This window comes from Mixophyes fleayi, chromosome 1 (assembly GCF_038048845.1).
Source record: "Mixophyes fleayi isolate aMixFle1 chromosome 1, aMixFle1.hap1, whole genome shotgun sequence".
In the NCBI taxonomy this organism is placed as follows: domain Eukaryota; kingdom Metazoa; phylum Chordata; class Amphibia; order Anura; family Limnodynastidae; genus Mixophyes; species Mixophyes fleayi.
In genome coordinates, this window is record NC_134402.1 from 7,456,082 (window position 1) to 7,482,281 (window position 26,200).

The following is a 26,200-nucleotide window of genomic DNA, read 5'->3' on the forward strand; positions in this document are numbered from 1 at the left end:
GCTGCAGACTACTCTCGCTACCTCCGTTACCTGCCTGCTTCTGGACAAGTCTCCTCTATACATCAGTGGTACAACTTGCCTATTGCAGACCACTCACGTTACTCCGTTCCACGCCTGCACCTGGACAAGTCTTCTCTACACATCAGTGGTAAAACTTGCCTATTGCAGACCACTCACGTTACTCCGTTCCATGCCTGCGCCTCGACAAGTCTTCCCTTCACATCAGTGGTAACCCTTGCCAATTGCAGACCACTCACGCTATTCTGTGCTGGACAAGTCTTCGCTACATATCCGTGGTGAAACTTACCAGCTGTAGACCATTCATGTTTCCTTGGGATATAGCTACTACTCTGTATGGTACCTATTAGTTGGACTAAAGTCTACAAGTGCCTCTGTATTGTAGCTGCAAGTCGCTGACTCTTCTACTATATTGTTGATTGGTCTTTGCCTAACGTTACCCAGTTATCAAGTACTGGCCTGCTATATGCTACCTGCGTGCTAAGGCATTTGGACTCTTTCCTCATTTTATCCTGTTTACTAAACTGCTGTACCATCACAGTTCCACGATGCCAAGACACAGCATTTATACTATTGACATTCCTTTCCTCTATTCTACTGTATGGTTCCACTGATTCACCACACTACCCAGAGGTCCGCACTTCTGGTAAGTGTAGCTACACCTGGTGAATTCTGGGTAAAACTCCTAGTGCCCGTGACAGCTGGAAAGTTTGTAAACAGTCATGTAAGGCTTGAGAGAAAATACTGGGGCTGTCAATGAACCCCTGGGGAAGTTTGGTCCATGTATATTGCACCCCCCCGGTAGGAGAATGCAAAATGGTATTGGCAGTCAGGGTGAAGAGGGACTGAGAAGAAAGCAGAACATAGATCAATGACAGTAAAATGACTTGCAGACGGTGGAATTTGCATAAGGGTGACAGCTGGATTGGGCACTACGGGGAATTGGCTCTCAACAACTTTATTAATTCCCCTTCAGACCTGGACTAATCTATAGCCCCTCCCCCCACTCTTCTTCACAGGGAAAATGGGACTATTTGCTGCGCTGGATGTACGAATGAAAATCCCTTGTTGCAACAGCCTCTCAATAACAGGATATACCCCTAGTTCCACCTCCGGTTTTAATGGATACTGTGGGATATTTGGAGCTATCCATCACTTTTTAGATTTACCATCACAGGTGCTACGTTTGCCATTAATCCAGTGTCCTGTCCATCTCTGCTCCATAGGGAACCCGGTATTTCCAGCAACATCCCCTTTACTTGAGATGGACTTTGTTCTATAATGGTAGAGTGTAACATTAACCTTTGAGGGGTGTCCAATATACCCCTGTACCTCATGCGCGACCTTCTTTGGTATATCTAAGAATACACCATCTGGGGTACAGTATATGACACATCCCATTTTACATAACAAGTCTCTCCCTAGCAAGTTAGTAGGAGCTGCTGCAGCCAAGAGAAATGAATGCTTAGTATGCAGGGGCCTGATAGTAACTTCTGTGGGTTTAGTTAAAGGATAATGTAACACTCTTCCCGTTACCCCCATAGCTGGAATAGTTTTACTGGTCACCTGTAGATTGAAAGGAGAGGTTATCACAGATCTGGCCGCCCATGTATCTACAAGAAATGTTTGTTTCCTACCAGCTATGTCAACTATCATTGTTGGTTCTTCTCTCTGACTCTCAGTTAACCTCACTGGCTGTAGACTGCAGGTATGACCTGACCCCTAGCGCTGACTATCACTTTCCCACACGGTATTTGCTGCTATAACGTGTGCGGGCAGGTATGAGTCCTCTTGTCTATGTGAATTCCTCTTTGGAAGATACTTATGTGACCCACCCTTATGTGTATTGTGTCTCTCCTTTTTACAATCTCTCATGAAATTTCCGGAAGTTCACATACGCAAAGATGGAGGTACACATACGCTAAGCAATGCAATACAGTTAAAACGCAATATGACAATAAAAAGAAACAGTTTTTCTCTTTTGTCCCTAGATTCAAGTTAGAACACCTTAGATAATGCAAAACGGACATTCGGTTTCATAACACAGAGTAAAATTCAGGTTTTGAACACATCGCGTTCTTACCCGTATATGACGCGTCTCCACCCTTTATTGGGGAACCGAAATCCGTTGGTCTTGCGTATCGTCCGGCAACGAAACCTCTGCCGCGAGACCCCAAATTGTTATGCACGTTTTGTCGCTATCCAATAACGATTGTCGGATCTCGATTTGTGTTTCCAAAGCACAAATATTTATTCTCAAAAAGTAGCAGAATAATTCAAGTGAAATGATAGTAAGTACAGACGTTACTTATCGCAGGCGCTCTGGATCCAGTGAACAGTCATTCAGTCCTGAAGTCTGTGGACAAGATGTCTGAACACTACATGAAAAGCTCCTGCTTATATGCAAACAGAAATACAGTGAAACAATGCAGATGGTATGGTTTGCTTCTATTGGTCCAGGCTTCAGGAAGGTCCAGGGGGTTGCAGATCATAGGCTGGTTCAATCTAAGGAATCCAAAGGTGGGGGTCATCTCTCCAGGGGATGAGCTCTGTTCTTCCCGCCAAAACTCTAATTACAACCAGTCCATTAGCATTTTACAGTCAGCATCATATTAAAGGTTTATTCCCTAACATCAATAACTAGAGTATGCAATGTGCGATCTCTTCGCCGAATGCACTGGACAGCTGCTGATGTAAAGGGGATCAATATGATATCAGACAAGACACGTTTCCTTTAACCTGAACCATATGTATCACTAATATGCATATAACTTATAATGTTACATATAAACACTACTATATTTTGACATAAATAACTATGTGTTGCAACTACGATTAATGTGTACTATTTACAAATGTGTGTGTTTGTGCGAATGTATACAAAAGTGTAAAAACTGTTATTGTCACGTGTTGCGGCTGGATACGCCCTTCCACGCCGCAGCGTGCTCTACGCATAATTTCAGACAAAGACAATCAAGTTTGCTTGATATTAATTGAGATGACTTTATCCAATTTGCTGACTTCGACAAAGGACAGATGAGCCTATTATTCTTATCTCAAGGGGAGCTGGAGGTTCATCTCATGTATGCAATGTAAAACATTAACAGCTCCCACACTACGAGCTGAACATGAAGGTGTTCTCTATGTCAGCTTAACCTCAAGGCTTACATCTTGTAAAACTGCAAATCAGCAGAAAAATGAATAATCTCTTTTAGCAAATAATATTTCTATGCAAGTTACAATAAATGGCTGAACAAAGGCCTTAACAAAAAATCACATTTAACACTATGAAACTTAAAAGCAACAAATATTTGTTACAACATTGCTTTGCTTTAATGGCTAAAGTCCACTTTCCATCTGAATATTTTCATCTCATTATTTAACCCCTGTGGGTGGAAAACTTGTGTTTACTTGAATTGATCATTTCTGGATATCCCACATACAATGTATTTGTTTTCTGAAAGAATGCTTTATATCTTTATTTCTCAGACTGTACACAACTGGGTTCAGCATGGGGGTTAATACTGTATAAAACATTGCCACCAGTGAGTCTATATCAGATGAGTAGGAGGGTGTTGGTCTAATGTACATAAAGATCAAAGGTAGAAAATACATGTTCACCACTGAAAAATGAGAGGCACAAGTGGAAAATGTTTTCCTGCGTCCTTCTGATGAAACTATTTGAAGAACAGATTTGATTATTTTAACATATGATACTACAATTAGAGTGAAGCAGATTAGAAGAATAATAGCACTAAGCGAGGAACCAACAATTACATTGAGCGAGGTATCTGCACAAGCCAACTGAAGTAAAGGTGGGTGATCACAGTAATAATGGTGAATGATATTTGGGCCACAAAAAGGCAATTTATGAGCTAATACTACCATTGCAATTGTTGATGAAAATCCCAATATCCATGACACCATAGTCAGGAGAATGTATAACTGTCTGGACATGATGTTATGGTAATGAAGAGGAGAACAGATAGCTAGATAACGATCATAGGCCATTACAGACAGAAGAAAACATTCAACAGCCTGCAAAGACACAAAGAAGTACATCTGAAGGAAGCAGCCCATATAGGAAATGGTATCAATATTCATTGAGAACTTGCTGAGCATCTTGGGGATGGTCACAGTTGCAGAACTCATGTCCAAGAAGGATAGGTTGCTGACAAAGACATACATTGGTGTGTGTAGCTTTTGATCCAGCATGACAAGGAGGAATATGATGCCATTACCCGTGATTGTGAAAAGATAGATGGAAAGAAAAATGCAGAATAATGAAATGTGGAATCCCTGGAGACTTGAGAACCCAATGATGATGAACTCCTTAACAAAGCTTGTTGTGAGATTGGTGGAATCAATATTATGTGTATACAATGTCTTCACCTGTGCATACTGAAGACAAGATGGAATTGTAAAACGTGTGCTGATTTCATTTTACATGTCAAAAGCAATTTCTGTAAACTAATCTGTAAACTGTTGTGTGCACATGTTCTTCATGTCTTTCATTAGCAGTACCTTAAATTTACCCAAAATTGTTGTTACTTTTTACAATTCTTATATAATTAAAAACACTCTCAAACAATTTGAAGCTGCACAAATCCAATGTAATATTAAATAAAATTCCTAGAAATTTAAAGGAGATAATGTTGAGGTAAGAAATATATAGAGCAAAACATAGTAAAGAGGGATACAATAAGACGTCTACATTGAGAGTTGTCCAGCTTAACATTAATTGCATTATATGCCAATAATATTGTTTGTTTTTAATACAAAGTGCAATAAAAATATCACAACTTTGAAGTATAATTTTCTTTTTATTTGTTATATGTAGTCACATCCTTATTGCATACATGTTTTAGGTCATGGTTATGGTGCGCACATTATATTCCTATTTTTGATGGAGTTTTTCTAAAAAACATTTTATTCATAGTTGCCTAGAATCTCGTAATGTCCAGGATTCTCAGGACTCCTGAGAGAGCTTACCTGCAGCAAGGCAGGGGGCAAGCTGTAAATTGCATCATCAAGTCCCAACCACCCGAGTTGTTTTGTTTTGGACATAATGACATGAATTGTATCATTATACCTCCCCTACTCAGTTTGCTGAGATTGGTGGGTCTAGATCCAAATGCTCCACCCACCTGATGACGCAAATCTATATCTTAAGATGCAATGAAGTGAATAAACTAGCATTCCTTTTTATAATGCAGAGTATCTGTTACGGCAATCCGTGCAGCATAAACTTATAGAACTAGTAGCAGAGGTCTTCACCTATAGCAGCCGCCTTTCCCGTAGAGACTGGTATTGCTCACAGGTACTCAGATGCCCCAGGACTTAAACTCAAGGTAGTATAAGTTTATACTCACACGGCTGCGCACAGGTACAGGAGATAGCCATAGAGGGGAGGCAGGCCAGAGATCTGCGGACTGGACGGAGCACCGGAAGAGATGTTAGGTACCAGCAAGGTCACCGGCAACAGTTCAGAATCCGGGTACAGGGAATAGGTCGGGGTCACAGGCAAGGTTCAAAATCCAGGGATAGGCAATAAGTCGGGGTCACAGGCCAGGTTCAAAATCCAGGGATAGGCAATAAGTCGGGGTCACAGGCCAGGTTCAGAATCCAGGGACAGGCAATGGTCATACACAGGTAATCAATGTAAGGTTAAACACCACACAATAGCACAGGAGCAGGCAGCAGTACTGGGACAGAACGCTATACAGGCAGGGAGGCTAAGCCCTCCCTGCCTTTTACACTGGAGCCAACCAATCAGGCTATTGCCCTGCAACAACACACAGGGCACAGCTAATTACATTAAAGCCCTAATTAGCCCACAGGCTGTATTGCGCATGCCCGGCTGAACTGAGTGGCCGGGGCGGGATAGCAGTGGTTTTGGCGTCCGGCCGTTGCCCTGGCAATGGTCGGAACCGTGAAACCGGATGTGAAGTCCCGGTCGTCATAGCGACGGTCGAGAACCAGGGGCAGTGAGTCGCGGCAGTGCCTGCGGCCGCCGCTGCTCATGACAGTATCTATATAAGATCGATGTGTGTGTTTCTAATAGATAGCCTTTAGCTTACATTCCATCCTCTTGAGTGGGCCAGCCCAAATTTATCTGCTTGTTTCTTTTTTTGGCGATGTGTAGACCACATTATTTTGTATCAGGAATACAGTATAGCATACCTCCTAATTTACAAACATGTAAAATAAACCACACCCCAATCTACCCAAACCCTGTCTTGATCCATGAAAACCTGTACACTTTGGTACTAAAACCCACGCATTTTACCACAAGACCTACCCCTTTTGAGCTCCACGAATCTGGATTGTCCTGCTGAAATCACTACAGTTAGGAGAGATAGCATAGCTGTTTTTATTAAACATTTATGAAATTATGATCCTCATTTATGACATGTACTTGAAGTGTCCACCCTGTGTACATCAATCTGTACATTTACTCTCTGCTTGTAACAGATGCTTCCACAAACTAGAAGTAGTTCAGGTCCCAGTGAAACAACTTTTTGGCCCCCAAAGATTCACTTACCTGATGTTGTGAAGATTAATGGTTGTCTGAGGTTCTGGATGAGTCTGACAACTTGGCTTCTCCTGTCTGTCTTGTGATTTCATAAGATAGCAGCATGTGTGACTCATAAATGAGGGTCACATGACGTACATGTGGACCACAGCATATGTCAACCAACATATACCTAGCTACCTTCGACCCCCTTCTCATGAAATGGGGCAAACATCTGGTCCCACACAAATGCTGTCATCTCGCTCCACACATTTATGTGCCTTGTCAGATATCTAGATCCATACATGCAAAATACCAGCATACCAGGTCATCACATACCTGGTTAGTTCTATATATGAGCAATATTAGAATTAGAGATGCGCTGGCTCTGTTTTCCAAAAACTGAACCCCCCCCCGAACTGTGCACATCTGAGCACCACGCTGAGCCGGCTCGGTACTTTCCTGCTTCCTCAGATCTGAATCGAGGCAAAGCGGCAACTCTGCCTCATAGGATCTTGCAGGTTTTGGATTCCAGAAGTACTTCCCTCCCCAGCAGATCCAGAACAATTGCTCACACAGAAACAGGGATAGCAGTGTTCTTGTCACTCTCCAGTATCCAGTGCCATTGCTCAGTGCCATTGCTCACACAGAAACAGGAGGGGTAGCAGTGTTCTTGTCACTTAACAAAAATTGAGGTAGAGTGTTAGTTCAGCGCTCCCTATGATATAGTGTTGATGGTATGCAGCCTCTTGGGATCAGGGAAAGGGGGAAAAGGGGAAATGAAGGCTAGCTCAACCCTCAATGAAAGTGAAACAGTAGTAATCCCTGGGCGCATAGACAAAGGCGGCATAGGAAATAAAAATGTATTGTAGTTAACAATAGGTAAAAGAGTTGCAACTCTATAAAGTGACTATACAATTTAATTAAAATAATTGTATACAAGTGTCTTATAGTCAATTCCACATATAAAGCAGAAATAAAGAATGTTACATGCAAGCACTGTAATGGTGCTGAAATCGGTAGATTATATATGCAGAGATATGTAAATAGTGACAATGTTCAGGGCAGAAGTGGCCACAAATACAATAACCCTGTAATTGGATGTTAGGCAAGTAGAGCACTGCTTCTAGGGCTATCAAGTCATAGTCCACTGATTCAAGTGATTGGCAGTGTGGCCATTTCTCTAGGGTAATAAACAGTCTTGAAATAGGTCCTTATTTGAGAAGTAAGGCAGATATGTCCATTAGAAAAAAACAGTAATGGAGGCTGGTAGTGGGACTTACCCTTGGTTAAGCAGGCTAAAAAAAGCTGCAGTGGTCTTCCGTATACCGTGATGCCTCCCATCTGTGTGAGGCTGGTTACCGTGGGGATGCTCGAGCGTCCTGCTGCCGGGCGCAAGTCTCGGTCTTCCAGTGGATGGTTGTGCGCATGCGTCTGACCTTATGCTGCTACTCCGCCGGTGATTGAAAAAAATTCCTACTGTTTCTCTTAACAAAAATTGACTGGAAATGACTGGAAATTAATGTTATTGAGGTTAATAAATAATGTAGGAACCAAAAAAGAGCCAAGTTATGCGATTTTAGCAATTCCACAATATCTTAAAAACCCTGAACTTTTATGATTCGCACCAATAATTGTACCTGGACTGCGTAGAGGAGTGGGTCACCACAATATCTTAAAAACCCTGAACTTTTATGATTCGCACCAATAATTGTACCTGGACTGCGTAGAGGAGTGGGTCACCACAATATCTTAAAAACCCTGAACTTTTATGATTCGCACCAATAATTGTACCTGGACTGCGTAGAGGAGTGGGTCACCACAATATCTTAAAAACCCTGAACTTTTATGATTCGCACCAATAATTGTACCTGGACTGCGTAGAGGAGTGGGTCACCACAATATCTTAAAAAACCCTGAACTTTTATGATTCGCACCAATAATTGTACCTGGACTGCGTAGAGGAGTGGGTCACCACAATATCTTAAAAACCCTGAACTTTTATGATTCGCACCAATAATTGTACCTGGACTGCGTAGAGGAGTGGGTCACCACAATATCTTAAAAACCCTGAACTTTTATGATTCGCACCAATAATTGTACCTGGACTGCGTAGAGGAGTGGGTCACCACAATATCTTAAAAACCCTGAACTTTTATGATTCGCACCAATAATTGTACCTGGACTGCGTAGAGGAGTGGGTCACCACAATATCTTAAAAACCCTGAACTTTTATGATTCGCACCAATAATTGTACCTGGACTGCGTAGAGGAGTGGGTCACCACAATATATTAAAAACCCTGAACTTTTATGATTCGCACCAATAATTGTACCTGGACTGCGTAGAGGAGTGGGTCACCACAATATATTAAAAACCCTGAACTTTTATGATTCGCACCAATAATTGTACCTGGACTGCGTAGAGGAGTGGGTCACCACAATATCTTAAAAACCCTGAACTTTTATGATTCGCACCAATAATTGTACCTGGACTGCGTAGAGGAGTGGGTCACCACAATATATTAAAAACCCTGAACTTTTATGATTCGCACCAATAATTGTACCTGGACTGCGTAGAGGAGTGGGTCACCACAATATCTTAAAAACCCTGAACTTTTATGATTCGCACCAATAATTGTACCTGGACTGCGTAGAGGAGTGGGTCACCACAATATCTTAAAAACCCTGAACTTTTATGATTCGCACCAATAATTGTACCTGGACTGCGTAGAGGAGTGGGTCACCACAATATCTTAAAAACCCTGAACTTTTATGATTCGCACCAATAATTGTACCTGGACTGCGTAGAGGAGTGGGTCACCACAATATCTTAAAAACCCTGAACTTTTATGATTCGCACCAATAAATGTACCTGGACTGCGTAGAGGAGTGGGTCACCACAAGATATATTAAAAACCCTGAACTTTTATGATTCGCACCAATAAATGTACCTGGACTGCGTAGAGGAGTGGGTCACCACAATATCTATTAAAAACCCTGAACTTTTATGAATCGCACCAATAAATGTACCTGGACTGCGTATAGGAGTGGGTCACCACAAGATATCTCAAAAACCCTGAACTTTTATGAATCGCAAGAATAAATGTACCTGGACTGCGTAGAGGAGTGGGTCACCACAATATATATTAAAAACCCTGAACTTTTATGATTCGCACCAATAAATGTATCTGGACTGCCTAGAGGAGTGGGCACTGGGCACCACAATAAAATATATAAAAAACCTTCAACAGATCTGCATTACACTACACATACGGCTGCTCCTCCATCCTCTCCATCATATACATGTTGGAGTTTTAGCGTGTGACAACCTCTTGTTTTTGATAATGTCAGTGCATTTGGAATATTTTTCAATTTGCCCCACACCACTGAATGTACTTTATCTATGATACGCAATACGCATCTATCTATCTTGACTGCGTAGTGTGGTGGCCCCGGTACACAATTTGGTACCGAGGCCACAATATAATTAAAAAACCCTCCACGTGTCGGAATTCCACCAAACAAGTATCTGGACTGCATAGTGGGGTGGCCCCGGTACCCAATTTGATACCGGGGCCACAATACCTCCTCCAAACATGCTACAGACAATTCGTCATTGAGAGACCCCAGACAGACAGGGTCGAAGTGTTATTGTTTGACTTTGTAAACCCAAAAAAATGTCCCTGTTGCACATAGTCGTGCAATGAAGACTGACTTTTTCATTTAAAGGCACGATCTTTAAAGTGTAGTGTTTGTAAGTCTAAGTCATATTATACTTTTGGTAAAATTGTTTTTTTTTGTTCCTCTTTATGGTAATTAATTAGTAATAGAATTAAAGTAGGAAATAGAATTAAATAGAATTAAAGTAGGAAATAGAGTGGTATAGAGTTGTAGTGTGGTATAGATAGAGTGGTCCACACAATATAATAATAAAACCCTCAACTGGTCTGAATTCCACCAAACAAGTATCTTGACTGCGTAGTGTGGTGGCCCCGGTACACAATTTGGTACCGGGGCCACAATACCTCCTCCAAACATGCTACAGACAATTCGTCATTGAGAGACCCCAGACAGACAGGGTCGAAGTGTTATTGTTTGACTTTGTAAACCCAAAAAAATGTCCCTGTTGCACTTGCACATAGTCGTGCAATGAAGACTGACTTTTTCATTTAAAGGCACGATCTTTAAAGTGTCAGAAAGAGAGAGAAGACACAGGAGAGGAGAGTTGTAGCTGGGGACCTGGGGTGGAAGCTCCCAGGCTCCCCCAGCATTGCCTGGAAGTCTGAGCGTGGTGACTGAGCCAGGGCAAGGAATGTGTGCCCTGGATGAGGGGGAGAACTCCATGCCACTATAGTGAACCCAAGAGAGAGGGGGACACTGCACATGGAAGAGGCCCTGGAGTGAGGGCTGCTACAAGAGGCATGGTAGCTGTAGTGTCAGATCCTGAGGCTGAGAGTACACAGAGTGACGTGTCAGAGCACAGGAGACATTATCCCCGCAGAGGAGGGATGAGCTGCAGTTGAGAGGTATGTTGTTGAAATAGGACATGCACACTTTAACAAACCAATCATTTCAGCGACAGGGCCTACCAAACAACTTTGACTGAAATGATTGGTTTGTTTGGGCCCCCACACCAAAAAAGCTATTCATCTCTCCCTGTACAGACTAAACAGGCTCTACTGAGGCAAGATGTCGTCCTCATCCTCAACCTCTGATTCCTCTCCCCCTACAGTGTGTACTTCCTCCTCATCACACATTATCAATTCGTCCCCGCTGGACTCCACAACCACAGGTCCCTCTGTAGTATCTGGAGGGCAGTGCTGTACTTCATTGAGGAATTGATTATTCATTTTTATAAACATCATTTTTTCAACGTTGTGAGGAAGCAACCTCCTTCGCCGCTCACTGACCAGGTTCCCCGCTGCACTAAAAACTCTTTCCGAGTACACACTGGAGGGGGGACAACTCAGGTAAAATAGAGCCAGTTTGTACAGGGGCTTCCAAACTGCCTTTTTTTCCTGCCAGTAACAATATGGACTGTCTGACATGTCTACTTGGATGGTGTCAGCAAAGTAATCATCCACAATTTTTTCTATTGTCACAGCATCCAATGCAGCGAGAGTAGACATGTCTGCAATGGTTGGCAGGTCCTTCAGTCCGGACCAGATGTTATCAGCATCCCCGCCAGTGCCTCTTTTGGGAAAACTGAGCTTTTTCCTCGCAGCCATAGATGTGGAAGAAAATGAGGGTGGAGCTGTTGGCATGTCACGGTCCTCTTCAGAGGACAATCTCCTGACCAGCAGGTCTTTGCACCGCTGTAGACTTGTGTCCGCCGGAAACAGAGACACAACATACGCTTTAAACCGAGGATCGAGCACGGTGGCCAGAATGTATTCCTCTGACTTTAAAAGAGTGACCACCCTCGGATCCTGGCAAAGCGTACGAAGGGCTACATCCACAAGAGCTACATGCTTGGTGTAATCGCAATGGCTTACCAGCTCCTCCCTCACTTTCTCCAGCTGCTTCTGCAACAGCCTGATCAGGGGAATGACCTGACTCAAGCTGGCAGTGTCGGAACTGACTTCTCGTGTGGCAAGTTCAAATGGCTGCAGAACCTTGCACAACACGGTAATCAGTCTCCACTGCGCTTGACTCAGGCGCATCCCCACTCCTTTGCCTATGTCGTAGGTGGCTGTGTAGGCCTGAATGGCCTTTTGCTGCTCCTCCATCCTCTGCAGCATATAGAGGGTGGAGTTCCAGCGCGTCACAACCTCTTGTTTGAGGTGATGGCAGGGCAGGTTCAAGCTTTTTTGATGTGCCTCTAGTCTGCGGTAGGCACTGGCTGAATGCCGAAAGTGTCCAGCAATTTTGCGGGCCACCGCAAGCATCTCCTGCACACCCCTGTCACTCTTGAGGTAATGCTGCACCACCAAATTAATGGTGTGGGCAAAACATGGGACGTGCTGGAAATTGCCCATATTTAATGCCCGCACAATGTTACTGGCATTGTCTGACACCACAAATCCCCATGAGAGTCTAAGTGGGGTAAGCCACTGGGAGATAATTTCCCTCATTTTCTCTAATATGTTGTCAGCGTTGTGCCTCTTATTAAAGCCTGTAATGCACAATGTTGCCTGCCTTTGCATGAGCAGCCATTTTGTAGATGCTGCTACTGATGCAGCTGTTGCTGTTGCTGCGGAAGGGGATGCATCTACCCAGTGGGCTGTCACAGTCATATAGTCCTTCGTTTGCCCAGAACCACTTGTCCACATGTCCGTGGTTAAGTGGACAGTGGGTACAACCGCATTTTTAAGAGCACTGAGGACACTTGATCGTACTTCTCTGTACATTTTTGGTATCGCCTGCCTAGTGAAGTGGAATCTCGAGGGGATTTGGTACCGGGGACACAATACCTCCATCAACCCTCTAAATCCCACTCCACTGATGGCGGACACCGGGCGCACGTCTAACACCAACATTGCAGTTACAGCCGCAGTTATACGCTTTGCAATAGGGTGACTACTATCGTATTTGGTGGTCATGGCAAACGACTGTTGGACGGTCAATTGTTTGGTGAAAGACTTAGCGGTCTTACGACTTCCCCTCTGGGAAGATGACCGACTAACAGCAGCAACAGCAGCAGTGGCAGTAGTAGGCGTACCGCTGCAGGATTCCTCGGATGAATCCCGTATTGAGGAGGACTCAGTCTGGCTGCTGACTTGGGCTGCAGGACTGAATCTGATGGAGATTGTGGAGGAAGTTGACGAGGAGGGTGTTGCTGGTGTGTATCCAACTGGACCACGGGATTTAGGTGTCCCTGTACCGATGAGGGTCCTAGCCCCAGTTCCTGAACTAACCACTGAACTATGAAGGTTATTCAGGTGACGTATAAGGGAGGATGTTCCTAGGTGGGCAAGATCCTTACCCCTGCTTATTTGAGCTTTACATAAGCTACATATTGCCATACATTGGTTGTCTGGATTTGGATAAAAATAACTCCAGACCGAAGAGGTGCATTTTTTGGTCTTCTGACCAGGCATGACGATGGGCTTTTTCATCCCATGGACATCAGCTGTTTCCCCCCCTGGTGCCTCATTTACAATAACCACATCACCATCCTCATCATCAAGTTCCTCCACAGCGCCAGCTACATCATCAATAGCCTCCTCCCGAGCCACCTCTTCCCGTACAGTGATGGGAAGGTCAGGCTTGACAACCACCAACACCCTTGGACTCGCCTTTGGGATTTGTGATAATTTCTCTTTAGAAGGCAGAGTTGTTTGCTGTTTTGTTGCTGACAGCATAACTCTCTTCAATTTTTTGTAGGGGGGGGGAGGAGGAGGAGGGCTAAGATCCGTGGGTGAAGCTGAACCACTAGTCATGAACACGGGCCAGGGCCTAAGCCGTTCCTTGCCACTCCGTGTCGTAAATGGCATATTGGCAACTTTACGTTTCTCCTCAGATGATTTTAAGTTTCTCTTTTTGCTACTTTTTCTTAACTTGGGCTTTTTGGATTTTACATGCCCGGTACTACGAGATTGGGCATCGGGCTTGGAAGACGACGTTGATGGCATTTCATCGTCTATGTCATGACTAGTGGCAGCAGCTTCAGCATTAGGAGGAAGTGGGTCTTGATCTTTCCCTACTTTATCCTCCAAATTTTTGGTCTCCATTATATGTAGCACAAGATACTGCAGAATGTGTGAACTTGGTAATATTGCAGTACCAATGGACTTATACTGCTGGATTGGTTTTGCAAATTTGGTTATAATTATTATTTTTTATTTTTTTTTTAAATTTTTTATTTTTTTTTACTTTTTTCTTATTTTTAAAAAACTTGGGAATAGTGGGGAAATAACTATGCCCTTAGAAGCACAGAGCACAGGACACAGCACCACTGGACTGAACAGGACACGGCACAGGACCCAGCAGCACTACGGAACTCAGCAGGACAGAGCACAGGACACAGCACCACTGGACTGATACTGCAGAATGTGTGAACTTGGTAATATTGCAGTACCAATGGACTTATAATGCTGGATTGGTTTTGCAAATTTGGTTATAATTATTATATATATTTTTTTTTTTTAAATTTTTTATTTTTTTTTACTTTTTTTTTATTTTTTAAAAACTTGGGAATAATGGGGAAATAACTATGCCCTTAGAAGCACAGAGCACAGGACACAGCACCACTGGACTGAACAGGACACGGCACAGGACCCAGCAGCACTACGGAACTCAGCAGGACAGAGCACAGGACACAGCACCACTGGACTGATACTGCAGAATGTGTAAACTTTGTAATATTGCAGTACCAATGGACTTTTACTGCTGAATGTGTGAACTTGGTAATATTGCAGTACCAATGGGCTTATACTGCAGGATTGGTTGTGAAAATTTTGTGGTAATTAAAAAATATTAAAGTAGTTTTTGGTATTTTTTAAAAAAACTTTTTTTTATTTTTTTAAACACAGGGGAATATTGGGGAAATAACTATGCCCTTAGAAGCACAGAGCACAGGACACAGCACCACTGGACTGAACAGGACACAGCACAGGACCCAGCAGCACCACTGACCTCAGAAGGACAGAGCACAGCACACAGCACCACTGGACTGATACTGCAGAACACAGCACAGCACAGCACAGCACAGCACAGCACTAAACAGCACAGCACAGCACAGCACTAAACAGCACAGAACTAAACAGCACAGAACTAAACAGCACAGAACTAAACAGCACAGAACTAAACAGCACAGAACTAAACAGCACAGAGGACCACCTAACACACCCTCCCTCTACCCTGATCAATGCCCGAGTGAAGATGGCGGCGACTAGCGGGGAATTTATAGGATCCGAGTATCGCGAGATCCGACAACGGGATTATGAGTCAGAGCCTCAGTTTCACTTTTGAATTTGGCGCCAATACCCGGATCTGTCTCGGATCCGACTCGGATCCGCAACGTTCGGGTGGGCTCGGATTTCAGAAATCCGAGTGCGCTCATCCCTAATACAAACAACTGTTGTTTTCCTCTTTAAAAATCAAGTGGGGATCTTCTATCATGGCACAATCCAAATGGAGATATATATTAAGTAATGTAAATAGACTACAGGGCTTCATATACTATATCAGTCATACTAAATACTATCAGTAGGAGGGGTTAAGTTAAGTGGTTTGAGTCTGTGTCAAGGTACTTCAGTTGCATATATCAATATATCCCATTTAAAAGCTTTGGGTTGCTCTCTATGTGCACAAACTGTTCAATTAAATATTATTTGTGAAGAGATAATTTGATTAAAATTTATGTAATCATTGCGTGTGTTGTCATCTTAAGTTACTAATCACAACTATGTGTACATGGCTCTTTGCTATATCATACATCTTACACACAAACCCCTGTTTTCTCTCTACTTACATTTCTCAGGTAAACTCCCATAGCACAATACACTTTAGCTGTTGTTACTAGAAAGTCATAAAGTCAATAATAGATATACAAAAATCAAATGTGAGCGCAACTTTGAACTATAGAAATTGGAACATGCCTCACGCACGATCTCTGCATCTCACATGAATCTCTTTAAAACGAAGAGTGATTTTTAATGGAGTTTGCTCAGTTCCCCAGAGGTTGATTAGAAGAAATGTGCAAAAACAATGGACATTTGAGACTTTCTTAATTATTGCACTATTATGAATACAACAAAAACAAAATAACTATACCTTCTGGGAGTGTGTGTTTTATAACTTTTAATTCCCATAACAAAATTTCAGACAACACTCAGATTCGGCCCATATATTTCAATGACAGCAAACACACAAAGCTTATTAATAGTTTAGTATCTTCTTGAGGCAAACTTTGTTGCTGGTTATTTCTAGTGGGGTCAACGCTGATACACAAAGCTGCCCACTGACCAGCAGCATGACATAACTACTTGAAATGATAGCATTTATATTTCTACTTTAACTCCTTATCTAAGTTACCCTTATATGATCCCACCCCAAACTTGGCGCTGCCCACTTCAACTTAATATTCTTAGCATTTGGCTGTGAAAGAGTTGAAACTTTTGTTATTTGTTCAAAAGAATGTCGAAATAAAAAGCTTTAACCATAATAGTTATATCCTATTTAAACCAGTTTAGCCGACAGCTGTATTTTGTCACCTAGTAAGACAAGGTCTTATAATTTGTATGGACGATACGCTTGCGCAGTATCAATATGCCTATATTACTTGAACACTTTATATATATATATATATATATATATATATATATATATAACATCCACCTGTGTGTTCACTGATTCTCCAACCGTATGAACCTCAATTTCACTGGTCACTTGACAATTTAACTTTGACACTACTTGAGGTTCCACCGAGATGTCCAGATCTTCATCACGCACGGACAGCAGATGTTTTGGACACCGGATGACAGACTAACCAAAATCGCAATCGCAGTGAGTAGAATCTTTGCTCAAAACAAACGCTTTTCTGTCCTCCTGAGTCAGTCCGTGTTTGAGCAAAACTTGGATATCGTAAGTCTCAGTGATCAGATTTTTTTTTCTATGTACTTTAATTGTTATTAGGCATATGATTGAGTGACTCTGTGAATATATGAAAAGAGGTTGAATATTGGATTTTTAGACTGTAATATTGAACCTCAGAGTGAAGACTTCCCTGGCTTTATTCGGCAGTCTGTCCTACACGCCCCTGACTCTGTGGGCATATATTTGATTGTCACTGCCAAAATCAACAGAAAGAAGTGCCGGTATATAAAGCTGCCCCTTGAGTTTGGTCATTGACCCCTGCAGTTCTCCGTTTTACCCAAGTGAGGCGTCTGGAGTCAGGGGATTGTCTTGCCTGTCCTTATGAATTCTAGTCATAGCTGTCCGACTGATTTTAAGGGGGTAGAAATTCATTGTACTTAGGGATCTTTGTAATTAGTAGTACTTATAGTACTAATTTTCAAAATCATAGTATATTGGAGAGGAATAAGGACAAGAAAGGGATGCACAACAACTAGATTATTCCTGTAGACAATCAGACTGCATATTGTAGAGACTGAGGCCTATATATGCACAGTCTTATTGGATAAAAGTTCAAACTTTTGGTGTCAGATATTCCTGGTGCCCCATATCAAATAGGGTCTGTTGTTTTCATACCACTTAGCTGTCATTTCATGCCACTGACAAAAGATATAGGGAGTATTTGGGAAGGAATATTGACAGAGGTTAAATTATCGGCTCATAGTATAATTTCAGGTGACTTTCTAGATCCCAGATTTTGAGCATAGTCAAAGGTTTTTGACTATGGGGAATACAGATAGTCATCAGCTAAAGACCTGTAAAAACCGGTTGATCAGCGGCATGAAACTGCAGAAAGATTGGTATATGAAATGGAATTAATTGAAAAGGAAGAACAGATGTGCTGTATGGACCTTACAGTCAAGGAACAGTCACAACCAGATGATCCCAAACCAATCTTAAGAAACAGAACATAGAAAATATAGTAATTGGGGATGTTTAAGTTGTGGATAGTGCAATGACCCAGGAGACACAATATGTCTTAGTGTCAGGCAAAATGGGTCCTATCCTGGCCACCATGTTCAAAAGCTAATCAATCAGGAAGAAATAATCTCACGTACTTGGACAGACTTTAAAGTACCCAGCCCAAGAAATTAGCTTGGCCATGTGGATGTCCGAATACCCACAATTGGAACAACAAAAACTGTTACAAATGCCGGTATAAAAGGCCAGGTAAAATACAAGACCCCGAAATAGAGTCCTCAACGCCAACCCCTTCATATAAGGAAGTATTGCCCACTGGCATGTTTCCCATAATGACACAAACAAGAAGAGAGGGAAGAGCAGAAATTAATACCACCTGGAATAAGCCTTTGAGTACAACTGAATTAGTGGCCATAGTTAAAGATATCCCTGACATAAGAAACGAACCAATGGCAGTTCATAAAAAATTACATACTGTCTATAGTGCCACTTGAATAGATTTAGATGAGGTTATTTGAGCCTCAGCAGGAGACTCTACAGCGCAAGGTGTAGCCAGGGTTGCAATAACAGGCCAAGAGGTTCCTGCTAATGTAAATGTTTAGAAAACATTGACATCTAGTGAACAATGGCTACAAAAAAAATGCCAAATAAAGTGTGAGGGGTTAATAGAACATGACCCAGCTAACAAAGAAAAACAAACTTATTATGATTGAGTACTCTGCAGACATGCAGATCAGGGATACACTCTAGATATGGTCCGGGACACATCTTTAAAAGTTCCTTGCTTAATGAGCTAGACCGTAAAATTAAGTAATAATTATACCAAAGTCGGCCTGAGCCACGATCCTATGAGCCCACTACATTCCTCACAATTTTGAGAGCAATCAAGCAGAATCAAAAGGACTTGGCAGAAAAATGCAACAAGCCTATTCCCTAACCTGTCTGCTTCATAAACACAGACAAACATGGCAACTGGGACTTCACCAATTGGATCAGGAGTAGACAGAAACAATGGAAACCTACCTCAGAGGTGGCAAAAAGAAAAGCCCTCTGCTTCATTGCCACCATCATTGTCACATGAAGAGAAACTGTCCTTCACTGGCACTTGTGGAGCCCACAGGTCCTAGTGCAGGACCCAATACACAATAGGAAAAGGGCCCCCAGGTACCTACTCTACCTGTGGTTTTACCTAATAATTAAGTGCCCCAGTGTACCATACCTATTAAAATAGAACAAAAAGTGACTGTGCTCTGACTAGTGAATATTGGGGCAGCCAAGACAGTAATTAGGGCAGGACAAATTCCTGAAAAATTGATAATGAAGCACCACATAAATGCAGAAGGCTTTATTGACACCACTACTTTTTTAAGAAAGGCCAAACCCTTATCAAAACAACTACTTTCTGGTAGAGCTGTGGTAGCACAGGTACAGGTATTAGAAAGTTGCCAGGTTAATTTACTTGGGTCTGATCTGCTATCTGCACTGGAAACAGCTATAGTTTACAAAGAAGGGAAAATAACCATCTCTACAGGGGCAGGGGTACATCAACAACTTGCCTATGACGCGTTCATGTAACTCTATACATTACATACATGCACATGGCTTACAGCCACGGAAATTAACTATGTCCTAGCACAGGTCCCTGATGAGTTGTGGACCACCAGTATGGTAGATATGGGCATCCTACCTGTCACCCCACTCTCTATCCAACTTAAGCCAAATGTTCAGACCCTACGTATGAAACAATACCCTCTTAACAAAGACCAGAATGAGGCAATAGGTAGACAAATACAAGACTGGGTGCAGGTTGGGGTTTTGAGACCCTGTTGCTTTCCCTGGAACATACCTCTGTTCCCAATCCAAAAGAAGTCCAAATCAGGTGAGTTAGTCTCTTACAGTATGGTCCATGAGCATCGGAAGTTAGCAAAAGGATGGTAATAGACAGCGCTATTGTGCCCAATCCTCACATATTAGGGTTAGGGTTTTTCCACTGTCTTTCCAGGTTGTCTCTGTGTCCTCAGGCTCTGCTGGTTTCAGTCCTCTCTGCAAAATGCTGCTCAGTCTGTCTCCACTCCAGAGATCCCTCCAAAATCAGGGTTAGGGTGCTGCCATCTTTGATTTGGTCATATGATTCCTCTCAGCCAATCAGTAGATACCAGCCTCCACTCCAGGTTACCCTCCAGTTCCCAGGAGCTGTCATTTTGGATATAGTCACCTGATCAATCTCAGCAACTCAGAGTACTGCTTGAGCCCAGCTGGCCGCAGTCTCCAATTAGGGAACAACAACTACTATAAAAGGGGTAGCTGGAGCCGTTATCTGTTGAAAGTGCAAGGTTGTATTTCCAAAGGCCAACCTGGTTCCCAGCAGTCTGCAGTCTTTCTATCGTTCCAACTCAGACAGTGCAGTTTGCATTCCAGCACCAGTGCGGTTAGGTTCCGGTTCCAGCATTCCTAATCAAACATTCTGGTTACGTTCCAGCTCTAGCATTCCAGTCCAAACATTTCAATTCCATTCCAGTCCCCGCATTCCAGACTTGTTCCGGTTCCAACATTCCAGTTACAGTCTGGTTCAGCAATCCAGTTCCTGCCTGGTTTCCTCTGTTAATATATCACCACCTGTACCAGTCCTTACATTTTCATGCATAGGAGCAAAATCAGGCCACCCAGCTTTGTGTATCTAGTCACCAGCCTAACTCTAGAGACACCACCCAATCTGGGTACAGACTGATCATCAGGCATGACAATAAAATCCCAACTGTCTCAGAATGGTTCACTGAGGGGAATAAGAAAGGAGAATGGGATGTTGTGCAAGAAGAAAATGAGAGAGAGGATATAAATGATTCTTTACCAGCTATTGTCGCTTTAAATTTCCCCTGCAAAGTCGCCGATTTCCAACGACTTGCAGAAATCGGCATTTAATACATTTACCCCCCAGTTAGTATTTGGGGTAACTGAAGACTATGGCCCCATCTGGAAAAGTAGAGTCTTTATGGGATCCTCAGGGAAACCAATTAAACATGCTGATTGCATTTTATCTTTATTTGCTGCTCTGCAGTTACCTAGGCAGGTGGCTATGGTGAAGGTGAGAGCACACACTTGAGACAATACTCTAGAAGTTAAAGGAAATGCACTTGCAGATCAAGCAGTCAAGGAAGCTGCTTTAAAACCCGGTGTCGATAATATATTAAATGTGACAATTAAGACATTTGATCTTGACATACTAAAGCAAATGCAGAAACAGGCTTCTGTAAAAGAGAAGACAGAATGGGGAAAACTGGGGTCAGAGGAAACGGAGGGGGAATGGGCGGTTGCTCATTGCTATTGCCTTCCCTCTTCACTATACCCTATAATGGCATGGCAAGGTACACATTTCAAGGGCCATGATGGGAAATGCCCTAGACAAGTACTGGATAGCACCAGGCTTCAGCCAGGCAGCATAAGCTTATTCTGCAAGCTGTACCATATGTGCTTTACATAACTTGTAAAACCGTCCCGGTGCCTGCTAAAACCATTATCAAAGATCATTATCCCTTTCAAAGACTACAGATTGATTTCATACAGTTACCCAAAATTGCAGGATATGAGTATGTACAAGTGTATGTGGACGTCTTTTCGGGTAGCTTGAAGCTTGGGCCTGTAGGACAGAAAATACTAGAACTGTAGAAAAAAATTTAATCTGAACAAAAGGAGAAAAAAGCAAAGTTTTTGGTATTACGTAAAAAAATTAATGTCAGAAGCAGTTTGCAGATATGCATCCCAGAGAGTGACAGGGGAAGTCACTTATCTGGAGAAATACTAGAATACATATTAGCAAATCTAAGCATCTCTCAGACTGTGCACACCCCCTATAACCCATAATGCAGTGGCAAGGTAAAAAGACTAAATTATACTATTATATTAAAGTTACAGAAATTAATGGCTGAGACCCAGAAAAAGTGACTGGAACGTCTCCCACTGGCTCTGTTCTCGATAAGAAATAGTTCCACTGAGAAGCACGTTTTAACTACTTACGAAATCCTTTTTGGAACTCCTGCTAGGACAAGATGTTACTTTCCTCAGCAATTGTAGCATAAACATGCAGATTTAACTGAGTAAGTAATACAATTGCAACAAGAACTAACACGAATACACCACAGGATATATGTTTCTATTCTAGACTCTAATCTGTCCAATGAGACTCAAAGCCTGAAATCAGGTGACTGGGTGTGCATAAAGAAGCACGTGCGAAAAGGATTGGTTCCCCAGTTCGAAGGGCCATATCAGGTTCTACTCACCACACCAACATCTGTCAAGGTGACTTTACGAGATTCCTGGATCCAAGCATCTCATTGCAAGAAAATACATAAGAGTAGTATGGTGGAACTATAAAGTCTTAGTTCACATTTTTTACATTTTATTAAATAACATAAGAAATGGGTGATCACAATTCACAGGGGCCTAGGTCTGGTCAAATATTATGGATATATATTCTAGGTAGCATTATTCTTTGTGCAGGAATCACACTTCTTATCTGCTAATTGACCCCTATACATTTGAGAGGAGCACTAATGACACTCATGTAGTCCCTAATCGCACCAAAAAAGAACTGCATAAATTATTGAATTCCGAATGGGTAAACAATTTTTTAATGGTGCATTATAAATACATGCAAATGTTGAATTTATCTGATTGTTGGATCTGTACTCATTCCCCCATAACATCAAAGACTATGCCATTGTCAGGCCGCAGGCTTTCTGAGGAGTATAATAGAGCAAACACTAACCGGTATTAGCGCTACTGAACTAGCAGGTGCGGAGTCTAATGTACCCCTGGTGTTCGCCAGGGACCCCCGCAAGGAGGTTTGGAATTCGCTGCACAGGGTACGCAGGTCGCGGTCCTACTAGCCAGTTGCCGGTGTAGCGTAGAAGGGTCAGACGGTCCGGGTCGAGCCAATCAGGAATATACGGTACCAAGGGGAATCCGAAGGAGTAGTCAATCAAGCCGAGGTCGCAATACAATATGGGTCACACAGAAAACGGGATAGTCGCCAAGCCGGGTCACAGCGAAGAGCAGGAGAAGAAGCACACTAGGAGAACCAGAGCAGGAGAACCAGGAACACTGAACAGGAAACCTGTTACTCTTGGACCCTAATGGCGCCAGAGCCAGGTTTAAATAGAGGCAAGGTACCGCTGATTGGTAGGCTCAGGGGGCGGCACGATGGAGAGAATTAGCATCCCGTTGCCTAGCAACGGGACAGAAGAAGGGCGCATGCGCCCGACAACACCGTCAGCCGGAAGCCGCAGCGGAAGTCAGACGTCTGTCCCCGTCTGACAGGGGATCAGCGGGGACGGCGTCTGACAGCCATATCTGGTTCTACCAGTAATTTGGGATGAATTAGCACTACCAATCAATAGAAACTGGACAAGATGTAGTACTGCACTACTGTGGCATGCCTCTGATATTATAAGTGGAGGACAACAACAGTTACCAGAAAGATATTATTATGTTTGTGGTCATCGAGCATATGGGTTTTTTACCAGTTGGAGGTCAGGGATCCTGTAGTCTACCAAGACTAGTCACTGCGACATGGATTAAAAAGAACATAGATTTAAAACATAGCCCATTCCATATGATTCATAAGAGAGCACTTCAGAAGGAACATGCACATGATTTGATATATCAACCATGGTGTATAAAAATGGGACTACCTTATCCATGTTTAGAGGATCAGTACAAAACGCCCATAATATGCAAAGTTTAGCCAAATTTTTTGAAAGTGTAACTGATGGAATTTTAGAGGTCTTAAACATTCAGACCATTACTTTGCAATATCATATTAAAATATAGCGACACCATCAACTGGCATTGGATTATTTAACAGCACCCTAGGGTAGAATGTGCCAAATAGTAGGTCCTGTATGCTGTTCCTATGTAGCAGATAATTTTTTTGAACCTATATATGAACATGTTAAAAAGGTAAAGGAACTTAAAGAAAAGATTAGGAAAAAAAATAAGTCTTGAGCATATCTTGGATGGAGGATGGTTCTCGTGGTTAATTCCAGCAAACTGGTTTAAAGGGATTGGTGGGTGGTATCCAGCCATCTTTTCAGATATCTTACAATCATTGACTCATATATTAGTGATAATACTTGTTTGTTTCATTACAGTAAAATTAGGAACTTAATTGATAAAAAAAAACTAAAGACAACAAAGTGCTGTTCTCAAAAGAAAAAAACAACCAGAACTCCAACTGACGCCCTAGTAGGACTCATGTCAGGAACTTCATCCTGGACCAGCAGTACACATTGTTCTGATTGTCATCAATTGCAACCTGCAGGACTGTATACCTGTCTGCACTGTGACGGTCATCTACAAGAATAATATGTGTTTTAAAAAACTTTACAAATTAACTTTTTTGTTTTTACATTTGCAATTAGCTATGTTAAAGCTAATGAATGCTATACATGACCTGTAGGTAGGTCTGCTAATGTCCGGTATGTTGAGTATTGGCAATTTATCCTAATTATAATTGCATCTACCTTTTACCTTTGTTGTCTGTCTCCTCATCCCTCCACATCTTAACTGTATTTAACAGCAGAAAATAAGCAAAACTTGTAATCAACTAGATTGTCTCTAGATTTAAGATAGTTAGGAGTTAATTACTGCATGCAGCTATTAATCAGTAACTGCTTAAAATGTCAAACAGGATATTGCAAGTAAGCTGAATATGGGTGTACAAATTAGATATGAGGGTCAGAAGGAAAGTTGATTAGAGGGGGAGGGGCATGTATATATGATTGGTAACCGATATAGTAGTCCTAATGGATCATGGAACCCACGATTTGGAATTCACTAGGGTTCTGAAATTGTGATATATATATATATATATATATATATATATATATATATGGACCAATTATTTGTGATGAGGCAGATAGGTTCAGGTTTTGAGCAAGAAGAGGGGAATTGAAAGAATTAAAACTTTTGTCATTCGCTCAAAGGAATGTAATGATGAAAACTGACACCCATAACAGTTATATCCTGTTTAAACCAGTTTAGCCTGCAGCTATATTTTGTTACTTGTTAATACATGTCTTATGATTTGCATGGATGATAACGATACGCTGATGCAGTAGCATGTATATATATATATATACACACATATATATAGACTTGTTTTTAATAAGCTAAGAGTATTTTGCATCACCCACCTGTGTGTTCACTGACTCTCCAGCCGTATGAACCTGGATCTCACTGGCCACTTGACAACTCACATTGTTGTTTATTTGGATTTTATTATTTTGGGAAGTTTATGCTTCCAGTATCACGCTATGTTTTTTTGTGATTTGTTTTATTTTACATGATCATCCATATGGGGAGTGACTTCCTGCAAAGAAGAATCTGAACTCTATTGAATATAAGTATTATTTATTTTTATTTTTATCACTCACCTACTATGTAAGAAGACCATAAGAGCTTGAGGTTTCACCATTCTTTTATTGTTATCACTTGACAACTTAACTTTGACAGCTATAATGACAAACTGCTCATTTTTGAGTCCCATCGATATGTGTCTCAAGGTATTCCCTGCAGGGTAAGTGTGTATTGAAAGCAGTGACAATTGTAGAGTAGAATCCCATCATATGTCTATGTAATGGACCAACGTCGGCCTTACCTATTCTATGGTATGGTACTGTACAGGGGTGTAATTAAAATGACAGGTTTCTTAAGCATATTTTTAACTTGAATTGACTTCTAGAGGCACAAGCTTTTGTCTTTTTACCTTGATGATACAATGGTCTACCTGTGAGTGCAGCTTTGTTGTTGGCTCCATTGCTGTAACTCTCCCTGCTGAATGCTTGTGCGACTGTGAAGGAGAACAGAGTGTCCTGATACTATGGTTGATATTTTATTATCTTCAGCCATAACATAGCAGAACCAAATTAGCTCACTGGACATTTTTTTACTTTCTTTTTTTGCTATTATTATAAGGGCACAGTTGTACACTTATATTAAAGCTGACTCTAATATATCAGACTCTTCCATGTTAATTTTGAGAGAGGGGGGCAGGGGGTTTGAGGGGTTACATCTTTAAAAGTTTTAGAACTCTTGAGCTGCAATTTGACATGCAAATGGAGAACCGCCACTGAGTATTGCATGAAAGCATAAGAATAAACAATGACAAATTT

General features: G+C 41.9%; 1 protein-coding gene across 1 annotated transcript in view; it reads right to left on the reverse strand.

Moving 5' to 3' along the window:
• Positions 1–3,438: 3,438 nt before the first annotated feature.
• Positions 3,439–26,200, reverse strand: part of LOC142103534 (olfactory receptor 6N1-like) — a 58,720-nt gene continuing 35,958 nt past the window's right edge. Inside the window, exon 3 of the mRNA XM_075187585.1 lies at positions 3,439–4,419. Coding sequence (XP_075043686.1) covers positions 3,439–4,419 — 981 coding nt within the window. The remainder of the gene's footprint in view (positions 4,420–26,200) is intronic.